Consider the following 19,746-nt stretch of genomic DNA (forward strand, 5'->3'; position numbering starts at 1 on the left):
CAAAACAAGTGAATACAAGCAAATCCAGCATGTTGTGATGCCCAAGACAAAAACTTTGTGCATGTACTATAAAACCTAGACAACAAATCAGTATTGCAAACAGCCATTCAGCTGTGTTGCAATCAGCTCAAAGCAAAGATTGTAAAAAGGATTTAGGCTCGTAAGCAATAGGAAAGAAAGCGAAATTTGAGCAAGTAAGCCTGATCATTTAGGCCGAAGATAATTGTTTGAGTTTCATCAGTCAAATTCAATGCTAATTTTCTACTAGACACATGTATATCCCTGATTCTACCAAAGAATGAATGCAACTCCAATCACAAGCCCTGTCAACAATCCAGTAAGACCAAGATTAATCTTGAAAGCCAAAACCACACCTAATGGCAAAGTTAACAGATAAAATCCACTAATATTTGCATACATTCCTAGCCATGACCTAGCCGTTCCACGTACAATTCCTCTACAAATTGCTAATGGAAAATTAACCACTTCAAGTAATTCCATTAACAACATCATTTTCTTAACACCATTTATAATCCCTTTATTATGACTAAACAATGGCCCCCAAATTCCTCTTGCAGTAGCCATAACAGAACCACCAAGAAAACCCAAGGCAACGCTCATAGCTAACGATACATAGGCTACGTGATAAGCAGGACCAGGACAATCTGCACCAAGCTCATTAGACATACGAATAGATGCACACGTTGTTAACGAAAGCATAACAGAAAAGAGTAAATAATCAAAATTTAACATAATGGCTATAACTCCAATTGCTTGTTTAGCATTTGGGAGATGTCTTGTTAATAAAACCAAGATTTCATAACACCACCATTCAAGACAAGTAGTAAGACAACATGGTCCAGATAATTTCAGTAGTCTGATCCAAAACCAAAGATACCAACACACTATTCATGAAGTCACTACAGAAGGAAGAAAGAATAAATGTCGAGAAGGAAGAAGAATTGTTAAGAAGGAGCGTAGCAAGTACCTGTTATTGTTGCATTCTGGTCAAGAAACTAGCAAATTGTTCCTGCATTTTCTTCTCCACTTCTAGAGATATCCTCTTGTCTACTTCTGCATTTGCGTGTTGACGCTCCTCTGCCAACTTCCTTTCCAATTCAATTTTCATATTTCTCTGCAACTCAGCAGCCATTTGTTCACGTTCTTCTTGCAACTTCCTATCCATCTCGGCTTGCATCTCTTGACGCACAATATCAATAGCAGAAGACACGCTGGCCTCTATATTTGCCTGCTGAATATTACTCTTTTTAGGAGGCTTCTTTCCGTATCCTTTTCCACGAACATAGCCTGTTCTCTCACCAACAATGGGGGATAAAATCTCATCTCTAGTCATGGGATGCTCGATCTCCTCAGATTGTTGCTGAGCGACAACTTCCTGGAGTTGACCCTGCATTTATGCATAATCATTTAAATCAAAATATAATAAAATATATTAAATGAAACTTACATAAACAGAGAACTTTATAAGTGTTTTTCGATAATTACATGAATTTGTTGGGACTGTGAATCCAACCACACCAGTTCACCACTATCATCCTTGCGTGTATGTTGGATCTCCCAAACTTTATCTGGTGTGTCCAATTCTCCAGTAATAAGATTTCTCTGCAATATAGTTATGGAGAAAAAATATATAAGCAAATATATAAATATGTAAATAACAAAGAAGCATATGTGATAGTAGGGGACTAAATATATTTTTACCGTAGATTCCTCTATTTCTGCAAAAGACTTTGTACCACAAGTATGCTTAATTACTTGAATTACTCTATTTCTTTTGTTCCTCTCACTTACAACCTGTAAGTAAATAGTTTAATAAATCACCATTCAAAGAGACAATCTTCAGGTATTAAGTTAATACCTTAAATTCCGGACTTCCAAAATATTGTATTAGGTATTTCCAGTCCTCAAGCTCAACATCTTCAGGTCGATGAGACAATCTTTCTTCATTAGTACTGTACTTAGAGTACAGAATGCTGAGTCGAGCTTTCCATGCTCTAAAAAGCCTTTGCATAGTGCTAATTACAAAGGCTTGAAACATATGCTCTCGCAACCCGCTGCAAACTTCAAATTTATCCTGACAATAAATGTAACATTATATTCAATATCCTAACCACATAAATAAACCTTGCAACTTAAAGTCAATACAATATTGAAAGCAGTTTATTACCTTGACCTTAACCACATTAGTTCTCCGTGTTTCAGAACTATTTTCTGCCAATTTCCATCTTGGAACGAGATAGTGCTCCTCATGATCAAACCACAGTAATTAACAATATCTCTAGCCCCAGAACTTACTGCTCTATCAATATCATCTGGAATCATAATTTTGATTTTGCCACCACACTTAGTTTTTACGTCTAAACTTTTAGATTTGTATTTTTCTCTTCCTCTTCCTCTTTTTCTTTTTACTCTTCTTCGCTATCTTCACTCTCTGATATTTCTATATGATTGTCATTTATGAAATCATCTTCCTCATTATGATTATTAATACTTTGTGGTTTAACATTATCCCTATGTAGAGACACATCAACAATATTTTCTTGGTCATTGGTGAACGAAGTATTAAATTCAGCTTCCTCTTGCTGATAAACTTCTTCATTCTGTAATTCTTCATCTTCAATATCTACACAATTATCATTATTATCAGGAATTTTAAAAAGGTCACGAGGATTTGTCTTCACAACAACAAGCCAATCATTATCGACCATGTCGTCTAAGTAAAAGACTTGTTCTGACTGAGATGCCAACACAAATGGCTCATTTGTATTCAAGGCACACCGAGTATTCACACTTGTGAAGCCATATTTGTCAATCTTATATCCTCTTCCTAAGCGAGCCACATCCCACCAATGACACTTGAATAAGTAAACTTTTCTATTTGCCACATAAGATAACTCATAATTGTCCTCTAATACACCATAATACTCCTTATTAGAGTCTAAATCATCTCCTCTCACAAGAACACCGCTATTCTGCGTTTTTCTTCTCAATGCAAGCTCTTTTGTATGGAATCTAAATCCATTCACCACAAATGTTGAATATCGATGTACTAATGGTACACGACCGATGGCTAAGCTTATGAGCTCATCATTTGCGCGTCCTTGTGCAGATAGTACAAATATCTACAAAGACGAACAATATTGTTATGACCAATAACATGATGGGATGAATAAACTAATATCAATATTATCATTTGAGTAGATACCTACATGTGCGCGAAACCAATCAAGAAACCCATTTTTATGAGTTCTCATTGAACTTTGGCTTTCAATCTCTCTTGTATATTCCCTACATTTTAAGTTAGTTAAGATAAATCGGATTCAAACTATCTCAATGTGAAACTATCTTGGAGTTAATAAGAGACTTACTCCATGAAATGCGAAACCTCTTCACAATTTTGAAGTGCATACATACATGCTTGTTTAAAATTATCATGAGATAGCCTGATGCCTTCTAAGGCACCTTTTGTTTGCCCACTTTTTTTAAAGATAGACATCTCATCATTTGACACAGATCCATCATCATTCCTAGTTGGTTTATTGAACTTTGTTGAGATATTCTTCAAGTATCATGAGCAAAATGTGAGGCTTTCCTCTGCCAAATAACCTTCTGCAATTGAACCTTCTGGACGATTTTTGTTGCGAACGTATGACTTAAGTGTTCGCAGATACCTATATAAAATGACTTATTAATATAATGTGTGTCATTCTAAAACTATAGCATCGAAATTATTAAACAATAAATTACCTCTCAATAGGATACATATTCTGATATTGAGTTGGTCCACCAAGCTTTACCTCACTTGGCAAGTGATTTGGCAAATGAACCATGACATCAAAGAAAGCCGGAGGGAAAACAAGTTGAAGTTTGGTCAAAATAATCGGAATTTCTGCCTCTAGGATATCAAGATCTTCAATCGTCAAGCACTTAGAGTATATATTCTTGAAAAACTTTCCTAAGGCTATAATTGGATCACACACTTCCTTAGGTAGTAAACCACGTATAGCTACTGGAAAAATGTCTTGCAACAATACATGATGATCGTGACATTTCAATCCATGTATCTTTTTCTCCTGTACGTTGACACACCTTGAAATGTTTGAGGAAAATGCATCAGGAACCTTCAAATTAGCTAAGAAACTGCATACCTTCAGCTTCTCTTCTGCGGACAATGCATAGCATGCTACCGGTAACAAAATATTATTCCCATCCTCAATAGGATGCAACCTTTGTCTAATTCCAAGATCCATCAAGTCATATCTACTTTTCAATGTGTCTTTTGTCTTTCCAACCATATTCATGACAGTTAATATAATATTATCGGACACATTTCTTTCGATGTGCATCACATCAAGGTTATGTCGTAACATAAGACTCTTCCAATAAGGCAATTGGAAAAAGATACTTTTCTTCTTCCAATTGTAAGCATTGCTATAAACATCACGCTTTCTCTTTTGTCCTTTACCAAAACTCATATTACCCAAAGCTTGTAATTGCACAAGTGCTTCATCACCTGTTAAAGGGTTAGGTGCAACTCCTATTTCAGCTTTCCCATCAGATAACATCCTACTTCTCTGTCATGGATGGTCAATGGGAAGGAAGCGACGGTGACCCATATAACACAACTTACTACGCAAGGAAGTCGATTGTGTATCTTTATGGCAACCAGGGCATGCAAGCTTGCCTTTAGTTGACCATCCTGAAAGATTTTCATATGCAGGAAAGTCATTGATCGTCCACATGATAGCCACACGCATCAGAAAATTAGATTTTGAGTATGCATCATAAGTCTCCACCCCGTCCCATAATTCTTTCAACTCTTCAATCATTGGTTGTAAATATACATCGATATCATCGTCTGGACACTTGGGGCCTGGAATAAGAAGCGTCATCATGAAATCTGGATTTTTCATGCAATCCCATGGTGGCAGGTTATACATAGCTAGTACGACTAGCCAAATGCTATGATTAGAACTCATGTTCCCATAAGGTTGGAACCCGTTGTCACACCTCCTTTTTCCACACCGCGAGGCGCGTAGGGAGTTTTTTCAATTAAAGGACAATCAAAACGGGATTTATTTATTCATTTCAGAGTCGCCACTTGGGAGATTTAGGGTGTCTCAAGTCACCAATTTTAATCCCGGATCGAGGAAAAGAATGACTCCATATTACAATTTGCGTACCAGAAATCCGGATAAGGAATTCTGTTAACCCGGGAGAAGGTGTTAGGCATTCCCGAATTCCGTGGTTCTAGCACGGTCGCTCAACTGTCATATTCGGCTTATTTATCTGATTTTAAATACAATTATGAACCAATGTGCAAATTTAACTTTTTACCACTTTATTATTATTTTATTTTTTTAAAAAAAAATTGTGAACATCGTTTAAAACATGTCTTTGGATTACGTCACATGAAATGCACCCGCAATCCGGAACACATTTTTATTCAATGTTTTAAGATTTAGATTTTGGTCGCATGAAATGCGCATCCGAGTTTAGGAAGGTAAAATTGATTAAATCGCGCCTAAAGAGTCTAGCGCGTCATTATCTTTGGGGAAGGAAGTGAAATTCACTAAACAATCCATCCCAAATTCTAAGTAAAAATTTTTTTTAAAAAAAAAAAAATTTTAAATAAATAAATGAGATTGGAGAATCCTGTAAATTTTTTGTATTATTTACATCTATTTATTTTTAGCGAAATCCTTCCTTATTTTAAGAATATCCTTTAATGACTACCTTTTTATTATTACTAAATTTGTTTATAAATATAAAATCAATATCTACATTCTTGAAAATGACATATTAAATAGAAGAGGAAAATAAATATTAACAGAAAGTAATAAAATTATAATCATAAATACAACATGGAATTATCGAAAAGTAAAAAAATAAAAATAAAAAAAAACTAATTATCCCATAGTTGGATTAAAATTCAATTAGTAAGACTTAACCTTATTGAAACTAATTATTTACAAATACTGAAAATTGAAAGAAATAAAAATAAAAACTTGAGTACTAAATCATATTTCTAAAAATTTAAACAATTTAATATTAACTAACTTTGTTTTAATTCATCATGTTCTAATACTTGTTCGCAAACTAATTCATGTTATAACTGAAATTGACTACATGATTCGGATTAACTTATCGTTGACGAAAAACCTTATGAATAAGGAACTTAGTTAATTTTTGCCAAACTGATTCAATAACGCCATTTTTACGTTATTTCTTCTATTTTTTGTTATTAAACAGTTTTAATTAATAATCAAGCTTAAATATATTTCCTAATAATCTGGTTAAGGCGTTATTTAATATGTCGCTATAATATGCCTAGTTATGCCAAAGGACAGTGATTTACAGAATAATAATACATGAATAACCTAAATACAATACAAAAAATTAAATTAAACTAAATTAAAAATTTAATTCTCCATTCTTCATTTCAGCTTACAAAATGCCAAAATTACAGTTGTGTACCTGATATTGTCAATATAAGAAGAAGAAAGTCAGCAACGTAATACGTAACACAACAACAACAACAATAACCAGCAATAACCAGCCAACGAAAATCCCAGTGACAGCTTTTAAAAATTCAAAATAAAATCCAAGAATGCCGAAAATAACGGACAGAAACCAAGGGAAATTTTCAGATTTTTGAAAGGCTATTTAATCTTCAACCCTTAATTTCTACACCTGTATACCAGAATATTTATCAGGTGTGTACTACTTTCTCTTCTAATTTTCAACTTTTTATTTTTTATTTTCTCTTTGTATGTTTTTCTTTTCTTGAGAGTTTGAATGTTTTTTCGGAATAAATGTTCAGCTCCTTTTTTTTTTAATCTCTCTTTTTTCTCTCTGTCTGTATTTTTTCTCCCCTTTCTTGTGTTCAAGACTTCACATATATATATCCCATCCCATAAATCCTTTAATCAATTAAATCAATACTTTTTCTCTACCCAACCCATTATCTTCCCACTCATCCCCATTACATTAAATAAACATATCACACCACCCCATTATATTTTGTCCCCCATGCTTTATTTAAAATAATGCAAGATTCCCCTTTAATTTAAATCTTGTCCCCCCTTTATATTAAATAATCATATCACAACCCACCCCATTTCATTTTGTCCCCCATGCTTCAAATAAACAATTTCAAAATGTACAATTCCTAAACTACCCCTTCAGACCTTACTGAAATTACCAAACTACCCCTGAACGTATTACAAATTTACCAAACTACCCATCAGCTATAACACATTAATTAATCAAACTTAACCAAAATATAGACAATATGATCAATTTCTAACAATGTTCAAACAACAATATGAACATGGATGAACATCATAACAACAATATCACATGAACACGATTTTAACAACATTTCAACAACAAATCACATGAACACGAATTGAACAACAAAGAACAACTAAAATTTGATTGAACAATATTTTAGCAACAAACAATCCTATTTTTGGATTCAACAACAACAACAAACAAAGTATGAAGATTTCTAAATTCAATCATATTGAACTTAAAATCAACTCTAACAACATTACAACAAACAATTCTTATATTAAACTTTAAACAAGATTATGAGAACAATTCAAGCAATAATCATAAATGGTAAACAAGAAATCAAACTATACAAAATTCGGATTCAAGATCATCCAAACAAAGTATGAACATGAATGAATCTATTTTAAGACAACAAACATGACGGATTAAACGATTAAAACAATATATTCATTTAATACAACTAAATTCTTTAAACAAATAACAAGATCGACGAAGAAACAATTATGAACTTAAACTTGAACTTAACAATATTAACAATTTCTAACAATACATAAACACATGAAACAAATTGAAGAAATAGTTGATTAAATTTCAATTTGAATCTAACAAACATCAAACTAACAAATATTCACTTAAACAACAATACAAACATGAAATAAACATGAAAAATAACTAATTAATCTTTTATTTTGAAATCTGAAAATTAATTTTAATAAAACACATGAACATGAATAAAACCAAAAATCAAATATCCAACCATAGACATGAACAAAACAAACATTTGCCGATTTTAGATTCGAAAAATATCCAAACGAAATACGAACAAAAATAAAACTCAAAAACTACTAACCGGATCGAAACGAATATGTATGGACTGTTTTGACGAGCCTCGACCAAAACTCGACCAAACGACGACGACCAAACCTGAAACAAAGCTCGAACACGAAATATAGCGATACACAGTCGAAAGCAGAAGCCGAAGCAGTAGCAGCTGGATTTGGTTTTGTTTGGACGGAGCTTCTGCTTCAGCAGTAGCGGCAAATGATGGAGAAGGTCGATGCACTGGATGTAGCGAAGAAGAAATAACTGGGGGGTGTGTTTGGTGCTTGCGCGAAGAAGCTTGCAAGCAGGAGCAGCTGGCCATGGTGAGCTCAAGCAGCAACGACGCAGCAGGAGTAGTGCTCGACGAGCAAAAACGCAACCAAGGCAGCGGCGAAGCAGTCGGGGAGGTCGACGTGGATGGCGGTGACGTTGGTTGTTCCGAGCTGGACGTAGCGGGCAGCAGAACGCTCATGATAGTATGAGGTGAAGAAGAAGAACCAACCATGATCAGTTGGAGCTCGACAAAGACGCAACAGTGGGGTTTTCTTCGGAAACCAACCATGGTTGCTCCAATTGTCAAGTTTTCCGGCGATTGGAGGGGTCATTTGGAGACGAGGAAGAAGATGGAGACGTGATGTGAAGAGTTGGTTGTCGATGGGGCTGGTGAAGGGTAGCCATGGACGTTGGGTTGGAGCTTTGGAGGAAGAAGGAAGAAAAGAGGAAGAAGAATGATAGGGGGGGGCGGATGACTTAGGTCATTTTTAGGGTTTTTGGTTTTTTTTTTTTTTTTTTGTTTTGTTTTGTGTCTTTGAAATGCAAGATAGGGGTATTGGGTCTTTTGGGTTATGGACTGGGTCGACCCAGTTCGAAATGGACTGGGTCGTAGGGAAGATTGGGCCATTTTTGGGCCTGTGGCTTGAAATTGAAGAAGAGGCCTAATTCCGACTTTCTTTATATTTTCGCTCTCTTTTCTTCTTTTATTTTTTCTAAAACTAAATTATAAAAATACTTCAACTATTATTAAGAACTAAATTAAGTTATAAAAGCGCAAATTAACTCCCAATAACAATTAACGCACAATTAAGTATTAATTAAGCATAAAATTGTATATTTGGACATTAAATGCTAAAAATGCAAACGATGCCTATTTTTGTAATTTTTAATTTTTGTAAAACAAATTTAATTACTAACAATTGTAGAATTAAATCCTATATGCAAAATGCGACATATATTTGTATTTTTTATTAATTTAGCAAATAAACATGCACAGATAAATACAAATAATTATTCAAAATATCACAAAATATCACAAAATTGCACACCAAGAAAAATTACTTTATTTTTTGAATTTTTTGGGAGTAATTCTCATATAGGGCAAAATCACTTGCTTACAGCTGCCCCTCTTTGCCCGAAGACACGAAGGGTTTTCGTGCAAAGATAAAGCGAGCGATTTTTGCCCATTCGAGTACTCCGTTGAAGCATTTTTTGAAAAAGATTTGATCGAACCTTTGCTTCAAAGGTTTCCTACATATCCTGGGCTAAACAGGAATCAGGTCAATGTAGTTCGGGAAGTTTTGGTAGCTGGGACTACCATGGGACTGCAATGTTACTGCTGTTGCATGCTACTTTTACTGTTTGCTGACCTCCTTATTACACCATGCTTAAAAAATAAGAAGCTAGACTAAGCTAGAAATTACAGAATCTTATCTGTTTTCCCCCTTGCTCCGGTTGCCTTGCTTTTTGTCGGTTTGTGTTTCCTCTGGTGCCTTTTTACCAAGACTTCTGGCCCTTGGCTTTTTTTTTTTTTTTTTTAATAATACCAGTTTTCGTCATTTTGTTCGGTCCGCTGGGGACATGGATTTCTTCATTAAGCTTTTTGGCGGTTCCTCTGGGGACACGATTATCTTCATCAGATTCATCAAGACGCGTCTTTTCTTTCTTTTGACTCATGCGCTTGAATTTGCGCTGGGACTTCTTGTTGCCACCTTCTGCCTTCTGGTGTTGGGATTTTTATTGTTTCCTGCTGGGGATTCTTGTTGTAACCTTTGCCTTCCGGTGGGGTTACTGACTTCAAAATCTGCAGTATAAGACTGAAAAGTATTCTTCTCGTTATACAGGTGGGCGCCTGGACATGAAATGAAAATGTATACCCGCATTATACTGGTGGGCGACCTGGAAATGAAAAACTGAAATGTATGCCCGCATTATACTGGTAGACGACCTAGAACTTAAAAGTATTCCCGCATTATACTGGTGGGCGACCTAAAATATGGAATGAACAGACAAAATGTATTCCCTCATTATACTGGTGGGCGACCTAGAACATGAAATGAAAACATAAATGCATACCCGCATTATACTGGTGGGCGACCTAGAACTGAAATGTATTCCCGCATTTTACTGGTGTGCGACCTAGAACTGAAATGTATTCCCGCATTTTACTGGTGGGCGACCTAGAACTTAAATGTATTCCCGCATTTTACTGGTGGGCGACCTAGAACTTAAAAGTATTCCCGCATTTTACTGGTGGGCGACCTAGAACTGAAATGTATTCCCGCATTTTACTGGTGGGCGACCTAGAACTTAAAAGTATTCCCGCATTTTACTGGTGGGCGACCTAGAGCATGAAATGAAAACATAAATATATACCCGCATTATACTGGTGGGTGACCTAGAACTGAAATGTATTCCCGCATTATACTGGTGGGCGACCTAGAACTGAAATGTATTCCCGCATTTTACTGGTGGGCGACCTAGAACTTAAATGTATTCCCGCATTATACTGGTGGGCGACCTAGAACTGAAAAGTATTCCCGCATTTTACTGGTGGGCAACCTAGAACTGAAATGTATTCCCGCATTTTACTGGTGGGCGACCTAGAACTTAAAAGTATTCCCGCATTTTACTGGTGGGCGACCTAGAGCATGAAATGAAAACATAAATGTATACCCGCATTATACTAGTGGGTGACCTAGAACTGAAATGTATTCCCGCATTTTACTGGTGGGCGACCTAGAACTTAAAAGTATTCCCGCATTTTACTGGTGGGCGACCTAGAGCATGAAATGAAAACATAAATGTATACCCGCATTATACTGGTGGGTGACCTAGAACATGAAATAAAAAGAGAAATTCATACCCGCATTATACTGGTGGGCGACCTAGAGCATGAAATGAAAACATAAATGTATACCCGCATTATACTGGTGGGTGACCTAGAACAGAAATGAAAAGACAAAATGTATTCCCGCATTATACTGGTGGGCGCCTAATTGGTAAAGAATAATTTGAATTTGTTTCCTCGATTCTCCGAGAAAATTTCCATTTGTGGCAGAAAATTTTCTGCCTCAATTCTGGCGATCTTTCTTATGGCGTATCTTTAGGCCATCATCAACACTTTATTTTCCTGTTCAAATCAAAGAAAATTTAGTTAGTTTTTTTTTTTTTTTGAAATATGGCGAGTGGTCATGTCACTCCTGATGGGGATGATTGTTCCCTTTCCCTTATTCTTGTTCGGCGTTCTCAAAACTTGTTGGGGGTGATGTTATTTGCTGGGGATAACATTCTGCTGGGGAAGGTTTTTCCATTTATCCCTTCACCATTTTGTATCTCAAAAATTTCTGGAGGTTACTTTGCCGAAGATGGATTTTCCTTTCTTCCCTTCCCATTCTGTGTTGTCCGACCACCTCGGAACTTGGTCGATATTCGGTCGGAGTCCTGCTGGGGATCGTCTTGGAACTTGGCCCACAATTTCCTCAACATTTTTTTTCGGTTCTTCCCCGTACTTTCCTTGCCATTTTAGGACAATATTATTCGGCCTGGCAACCAACGACCTTTGTCTTATTGCCTTGTCTCTATCCTGCCCTTTTCACATTTTATGTTGTACCATTTTGGCAACTGGTAGTAAGCTCTGAAAGACCTTCCTTAAAACATAAATTTCTGGAAAAATTCTTTTAAACAAAGAAATGAAAAGATAAAAAAAAGAAAATCTTTCTGAACAAATGATGGGGAAAAGAAAAGAAATGAACTTATCTGGGTGATATAATCGATTCCAACGATCATGTTGTGCATTCCGGATTAATCAACCCAGTCTATTTATGTCGATCAATCTTTCTAATGTCTTCACTTGCTGGGGATAAATAGGTGCCCAATTCTTCGCAAAATGCAGATCCTTTCCGCCAATCTATCTTGTCGCCTCATAGTGCCCTTCGCGGGGTTTTCACTAACAAGGCTCTCTCATTTCTCACAACTCCCGTCGCCTTATGGTGCCTGTGAAGGTTTTCACCGATAAGACTCTCTCATTTTGTATTTCTCAGCTTACGTCGCCTTATGGCGCATGTGAAGGTTTTCGCCGATAAGACTCTCTCATCTTATTTTCTCAGCTTGGGATTGGAGTGTTGCCGATAAGATTTTTCTCTGCCGGGAATTCTTTTTTAGCTATCAATTCTTTCAATTCATGATCCTCATTCAGTCAGGGACCGACGTTTTATTCTTGGTTTTCATTTGCCTATCTTAACACCTCTCGGATACTGATCGGGAGGTCTTTTTTTTTGGATATCAATATAGGTTTTAGAAGAAAAGGATATAAAATTCAAAATAACTTTGATGGGTAAAGTATTACAACTCTTGGAATCAAACCTTTTTTTTTCAAAATTTAGAAACATAATTTCTGCCCCAGTTTTCTTACTTGGGGATTTTTCTTTTGATTTTTTTTATTTTTATTTTTATTTTTTTTATTACCTTATGACCGAGCCGTGAAGCGCCTACGTATCCTCTTTGAGGAATCAGGTCGAACGTAGTTCACTGACTCCTTTGTTTTCTTGCGACCTTCAAAAAGTTTTTTTTTCATACATTTTTTCATTAATGATTCCAAGAGAGGGGTATAAAAAGATAAGTATGGCTCAAAGGGGTAAAGCAAAGGTTAAAAGTGTTTGGATAGAAGAAAGAATTGCCTCCGTCATTTCATTATCCGATAAGCACTAAGTACAAACAAACAAATAAACAACAAAAGAAATTACACATAATATCTTTTGACTGCATCAGAATTGATAGCCATGTCGACGCATCTTCCTTCAACATCCGTCAGACGTAAAGCGCCATTGGATAATACTCTGGTCACAATATACGGCCCTTGCCAATTCGGGGCGAACTTGCCTTTTGCCTCAATCTGATGTGGGAGGATCTGTTTCAATACTTGTTGCCCTACTTCAAATTTTCTGGGGCGCACCTTCTTATTGTATGCTCTTGCCATTCTCTTTTGATACAACTGGCCATGACATACTGCTGCCAATCTTTTTTCATCCATTAAACTCAGCTGCTCTAGTCGGGTTTTGACCCATTCATCATCGTCAATCCTGGCCTCAGCGATAATTCGAAGGGAAGGAATTTCAACTTCCGCTGGTATTACTGCTTCGGTTCCGTATACCAACAAATAAGGAGTCGCACCTATTGAAGTACGAACAGTAGTGCGGTATCCTAACAACGCAAATGGTAGTTTTTCATGCCATTGTCTGGATTCTTCAATCATTTTCCTCAATATCTTCTTTATATTTTTGTTGGCTGCCTCAACTGCTACATTCGCCTTGGGCCGATACGGGGTGGAATTACGGTGTGTAATCTTAAACTGTTCACATACTTCTCTTATCAAGTTGCTATTAAGATTAGCACCATTGTCCGTGATTATTATTTTTGGGATCCCAAATCTACAAATGATATGGGAATGAACGAAATCCACCACTGCCTTCTTGGTTACAGACTTGAAAGTTTTGGCTTCAACCCACTTAGTGAAATAATCGATGGCTACCAGAATGAACCTGTGACCGTTCGAAGCTGCCGGCTCGATAGGCCCAATGACATCCATGCCCCATGCTACAAATGGCCATGGTGCGGACATTGTGTGCAATTCCGTTGGTGGAGAATGAATCAGATCTCCGTGTATCTGACACTGATGGCATTTTCGTACGAAACTGATACAATCATGCTCCATAGTGAGCCAATAATATCCCGCTCGCAGAATCTTCTTTTCCAACACATATCCGCTCATATGGGGCCCACAGACTCCAGCATGTACCTCTGTCATCACTATCGTGGCTTGACCTGCATCAATACATCTCAGCAATCCCAGATCTGGGGTTCTTTTGTACAACATTCCTCCACTGAGGAAAAATCCATTTGCCAGTCGTCGAATGGCTCTCTTTTGATCTCCGGTTGCCTGCTCCGGGTATATTCCCATCCTGAGGTATTCCTTGATATCATAAAACCATGGCTCGCCATCCATTTCTTCTTCTATTATGTTGCAGTAGGCATGCTGATTACGAACCTGAATATACAATGGGTCAACATGGATTTTGTCTGGATGGTGCAACATCGATGCTAAAGTTGCCAAAGCATCGGCAACCTCATTGTGAACTCTCGGGATGTGTCTGAACTCCACTGATCGAAATCGCTTGCTCAAATCGTGCAAATATTGTCGATATGGTATAAGCTTCAAATCCCGTGTTTCCCATTCACCCTGGATCTGATGTACTAGGAGGTCCGAGTCTCCCAAGACCAAGACGTCCTGAACATCCATGTCTGCAGCCAATCGTAGGCCCAAAATACATGCCTCATATTCAGCCATGTTGTTGGTACAATAGAAACGTAGCTGAGCTGTAACAGGATAGTGATGTCCTGTTTCTGAAATAAGTACTGCTCCTACTCCAACTCCTTTTGCATTAGCAGCCCCGTCAAAGAAAAGCTTCCACCCTAGTTCCTCATTCAGTTCTAACTCCTCTATATGTATCACTTCTTCATCTGGAAAATACGTCCTCAAAGGCTCGTATTCTTCATCAATAGGATTCTCAGCCAAGTGATCGGCCAATGCTTGGGCTTTCATGGCCGTCCTCGTCACATAGACAATGTCGAACTCTGTGAGTAATATCTGCCATTTTGCCAATCTTCCTGTGGGCATAGGCTTCTGGAAAATATACTTTAATGGATCCAGACGTGAAATAAGGTATGTAGTATGTGACGACAGATAATGCTTAAACTTCTGTGCTACCCAAGTTAGAGCACAACATGTCTTCTCAAGTTGAGTGTACTTATTCTCATAGACTGTAAACTTCTTGCTGAGATAATAGATGGCTTGCTCTTTTCTTCCTGTGATGTCGTGTTGACCCAACACGCAACCAAACGAATGATCCAGAACCGTTAGATAAAGGATTAATGGCCTCCCCGACTCAGGTGGAACCAATACAGGTGGATTGGATAAATAACCTTTGATCTGGTCAAATGCCTCCTGACATTATGCCGTCCATTCTATCGCGGCATCTTTCCTCAGCAATCGAAAGATGGGTTCACAAGTTGTTGTGAGCTGAGCGATGAATCTGCTGATATAGTTCAATCTTCCCAACAGACTCATTACTTCTGTTTTGTTCCTTGGTGGCGGCAATTCCTGGATGGATTTGATCTTTGACGGATCCAACTCAATGCCTCGCCGACTGATGATAAATCCTAACAGCTTTCCAGATGGAACACCAAATGCACATTTGGCTGGGTTGAGCTTAATGTCGTACCTTCGAAGTCTTTGGAAAAACTTCCTAAGGTCTGCTACGTGGTCTTCCTGACGCTTGGATTTGATGATCACATCATCTACGTACACTTCGATCTCTTTGTGTATCATATCATGGAACACAGTAGTCATTGCTCTCATGTACGTTGCCCCAGCGTTCTTCAAACCGAATGGCATTACCCGATAACAATAAGTCCCCCATGGCGTAATGAAAGCTGTTTTCTCTGCATCTTCTTCATCCATCAAAATCTGATGATACCCAGCGTAGCAATCCACAAAGGAGCCGATTTCTCGCCCGGCGCAATTGTCGATCAAGATATGGATATTGGGCAATGGAAAGTTATCCTTTGGGCTTGCCCTGTTCAGATTACGGTAGTCGACGCATACCCTGATCTTCCCATCTTTCTTTGGTACTGGCACTACATTAGCCAACCAATCAGGATATCGAGAGACCCGAATAACCTTTGCTTGCAGCTGCTTGGTTACTTCTTCTTTAATCTTCACACTCATATCTGTCTTGAACTTCCTCAGTTTCTGCTTGATGGGAAGGCATGTCGGGTCAATGGGCAATTTGTGAACCACTAGCTTGGTGCTTAAACCCGGCATGTCGTCATACGACCATGCAAAAATATCTTTAAACTCAATGAGTGCTTTGATTAATTCTTCCCTGATGCCAGGCTCAATGTGGATGCTGATTTTGGTTTCTCGGACATTATCCGCATCCCCTAGATTTACAGCCTCGGTGTCATTCAGATTAGGCTTGGGTTTCTCTTCAAATTGGCATAGTTCTCGGTTTATTTCTTCGAAGGCATTATCCTCATCATATTCAGACTCATTGTCATAATCGATCTCTTGTATCATTAAATCAGAGTCAGATTGATTTATTAGACTAGGTCGAAGATCCGTCGTGCATGCCATGTCGTTAGAACCAGTAAAAAGAGAACTGTTCGGAAAGAGAAAGGAATAAAACAAAATTAAAATGAGACAAGAAAAGAATTTTATTAAAATGCGGGATAACAGGGTTCACACTTTTACAAGATAAAATAAGATTTGGATTACACCCTGAATAATCCGAAAAATAAGAAAGCAAATATCAAAGCCTACTACCAGGACTCTCCCCGAGTAGGAAGAGGAGTAACCGTCCAATTGTTGGTTTTGGCCTCAGGCCACATAAACTGTATGTCTGTTCCGCTGGAACCCTCTCCGACTTCTACCATATTGACATCAGTGAACAATCTTTCGAAGCTCTGATTCAGATCCCCGTCAATCCCAATCAATGGCCCGAGAACTTTCGGGACCGGTGACCCCTTGGCGCTTGCTCTAACAAAAGATCTTGAGAGACGTGGCACAGGTTTGGGAAGAAACCAAACTTTCTTCTTCATTTTCCGAGCTTGTTTTACATCTGCCGCAGTCGGTTTGAACCCCAACCCAAAGGTCTCCAAATTCTTGGGCAAGGAAACAGGTTGAACAATTCCCTGAAGTTCAGCTCCCAAGCCTTTTCCTGGCATAAACCCATTACCCAGCATTTCTGAAACCATCATAACCGTTGCGGAAGCTATCCTAGGATGCTGAATGATTTCACCCTCGGGGATCTTGTTTGCCGACACTGCATCAAAAATCTGGTAGACCCAGGGACCTTTGTCATCATTGGTCTCTATAAAGGGTACAATGGCGCCTCCTACGGTGCACGCAGTGTCCTCGCCGTGCAACACGACCTCTTGTCTATCCCACTCGAACTTGACCATCTGATGCAAGGTGGATGGCACTGCTTTGGCTGCATGGATCCACGGTCGTCCCAACAGAAGGTTATAAGATACCGTAGCATCTAATACCTGGAATTCCATGGTAAACTGGACTGGACCGATGGTCAACTCAAGTACAATATCCCCTACGGTGGCTGTTCCATTTCCGTCAAATCCTCGGACGCAAATGCTATTCTTTTGGATTCTTCCGTGGTCGATCATCAATTGGTTCAGGGTGGATAATGGACAAATATTGGCACTCGAGCCGTTATCCACCAATGCCCGAGTAACTGCCGAATCTTCACATTTGACAGTTAGGTAGAGAGCTTTATTATGCTCCGTGCCCTCCACTGGCAGATCATCATCTGAAAATGTTACCCTGTTCACCTCGAAAATTTTGTTGGCAATCGTTTCCAGGTGATTTACAGAAATCTCATTGGGCACATGAGCTTCATTCAGTATCTTCATCAGGGCCCGACGATGTTCATCCGAATGGATTAATAATGATAGCAGTGAGATCTGGGCCGGTGTTTTCTTCAACTGTTCGACCACGGAGTAATCCTGCACTTTCATCTTCTTTAAGAAATCCTCAGCTTCTTCTTCTGACACAGGTTTCTTTGTTGCAGCTGGATTGGGTCTTCTCAACTCCGCCGGAGCAAAACACCGTCCTGATCGAGTCAGTCCCTGCGCCTCACAACTATTCTCCTCCACTTGTTGTCCCTTGTACATCACTACTGCCTTCTCATACTTCCAAGGCACAGCCTTGCTATCAATCACTGGTGTTTGGACTACTGGTTTTATGATGACCGGTTCCCTGCAGACCCCCTTCACAACAACCACGGGTGCAGATGATGCTCCCGTTATTACCAACTTGGCTGGTTCTGGTTTCCTTGTAGCGGCAGATGGATTCTTCCCCAATATCACCACTGGCTTGACATCTTCCCCCTTCAACTGTACCCCTGCTTCCTCATTGATCGATTTTTCTTTCAGAGTGGCACGGATCATCATCACTGTCTGTGCGGGTTTCTTCGGCTCCCCTCCTTCGTGCACAAGCTCGATCATGTGGGCTTCAGGGTGCTTTGGTAATGGGTTCTGGTTAATGTTGGGTGCCTCCGGTGCCTGTACCTCGATCTTGTTGGTATCAATAAGATCTTGTATTGCATATTTCAGCCTCCAACATTTCTCGGTATCATGTCCGGGAGCTCCCGAACAATATTCACATCTTACCGAGTGATCCATATTTTGGGGTAAGGGATTTGGTAATCTAGGCTCAACAGGATTTATTAAACCCAACTGCCTCAATTTGTGGAACAAGGCAATATAAGTTTCCCCCAACTCAGTAAAAGTTCTTTGCTTCTGCAATCTTTCATTTCTGGCGGCCGGATTTCCCCTGAAACCCATCCCTGAAGGGTTCCTGTAGGCTCTTGGTGGTGGATAGGTGTTTTGTGGTGGTGGGTATGTGTTATGTGGAGGTGGGTATGTATTGTGGGGAACCGGCGCGCGCCATTGTGGGCGAACCGGAGGTTGGGTGTATGTCTGGGCTTGATGGATGGTGAAATGTTGTTCTTGTGGTTGGTAGTAGGGTTGTGGAGGGTAATTTGGAATGTGTGGGTAGTTTAGACGATGGGGTCTGGGTTGGTAATGAGGGGAAGGACCTCTAGATCTGGACCAATTGTCGGCCTCTAATGTCGTGACCTCCTCTCTCCTTTTCTTACCTAGCGCACCTCTCGTGCCGCTCTGAATAGCCTGAGTTGTTGCCTTAATTGCCGAATAACTCAGGATCTTATTGGACTTAAGTCCCTCTTCTATCATACCTCCCATTTTCACCACTTCATTAAATGATTTGCCAACTGACGTCACCAAGTGACCAAAGTAAGTTGGCTCGAGAGTTTGTAAGAAGTAATCCACCATTTCCCCTTCTCTCATTGGGGGATCAACTCTGGCTGCCTGTTCTCTCCATCGGAACCCAAATTCCCGGAAGCTCTCTCCGGGTTTCTTCTCGAGCTTTAGCAATGTGAGACGGTCTGGGACTATCTCAAGGTTGTATTGGAAATGTCCTGCGAAAGCCTGTGCCAAGTCATCCCAGGTGTACCACCTGCTCGGATCTTGTCTTGTATACCACTCTAATGCCGACCCGCTCAAACTCTGGCCAAAGTAAGCTATTAATAGCTCATCTTTGCCCCCTGATCCCCTCATTTTGCTACAAAAACCCCGTAGATGTGCCATAGGATCACCATGCCCTTCATATAAATCGAACTTGGGCATCTTGAACCCTGCTGGTAATTGAACGTCAGGGAAAGGGCATAGATCCTT

General features: G+C 38.9%; 1 protein-coding gene across 1 annotated transcript; it reads right to left on the bottom strand.

Moving 5' to 3' along the window:
• Positions 1-288: 288 nt before the first annotated feature.
• Positions 289-687, bottom strand: LOC142176204 (protein DETOXIFICATION 56-like). Its single transcript, XM_075243323.1, has one exon. It carries the CDS (start codon positions 685-687, stop codon positions 289-291), a length of 399 nt encoding a protein of 132 aa, XP_075099424.1.
• Positions 688-19,746: the final 19,059 nt, after the last annotated feature.

Source organism: Nicotiana tabacum, chromosome 3 (genome assembly GCF_000715075.1).
Source record: "Nicotiana tabacum cultivar K326 chromosome 3, ASM71507v2, whole genome shotgun sequence".
NCBI classification, from domain to species: Eukaryota; Viridiplantae; Streptophyta; class Magnoliopsida; order Solanales; family Solanaceae; genus Nicotiana; species Nicotiana tabacum.

Coding starts and splice junctions, on each gene's coding strand:
- LOC142176204 (XM_075243323.1), bottom strand. CDS start 687: ATGTCTAATGAGCTTGGTGCAGATTGTCCTGGTCCTGCTTATCACGTA.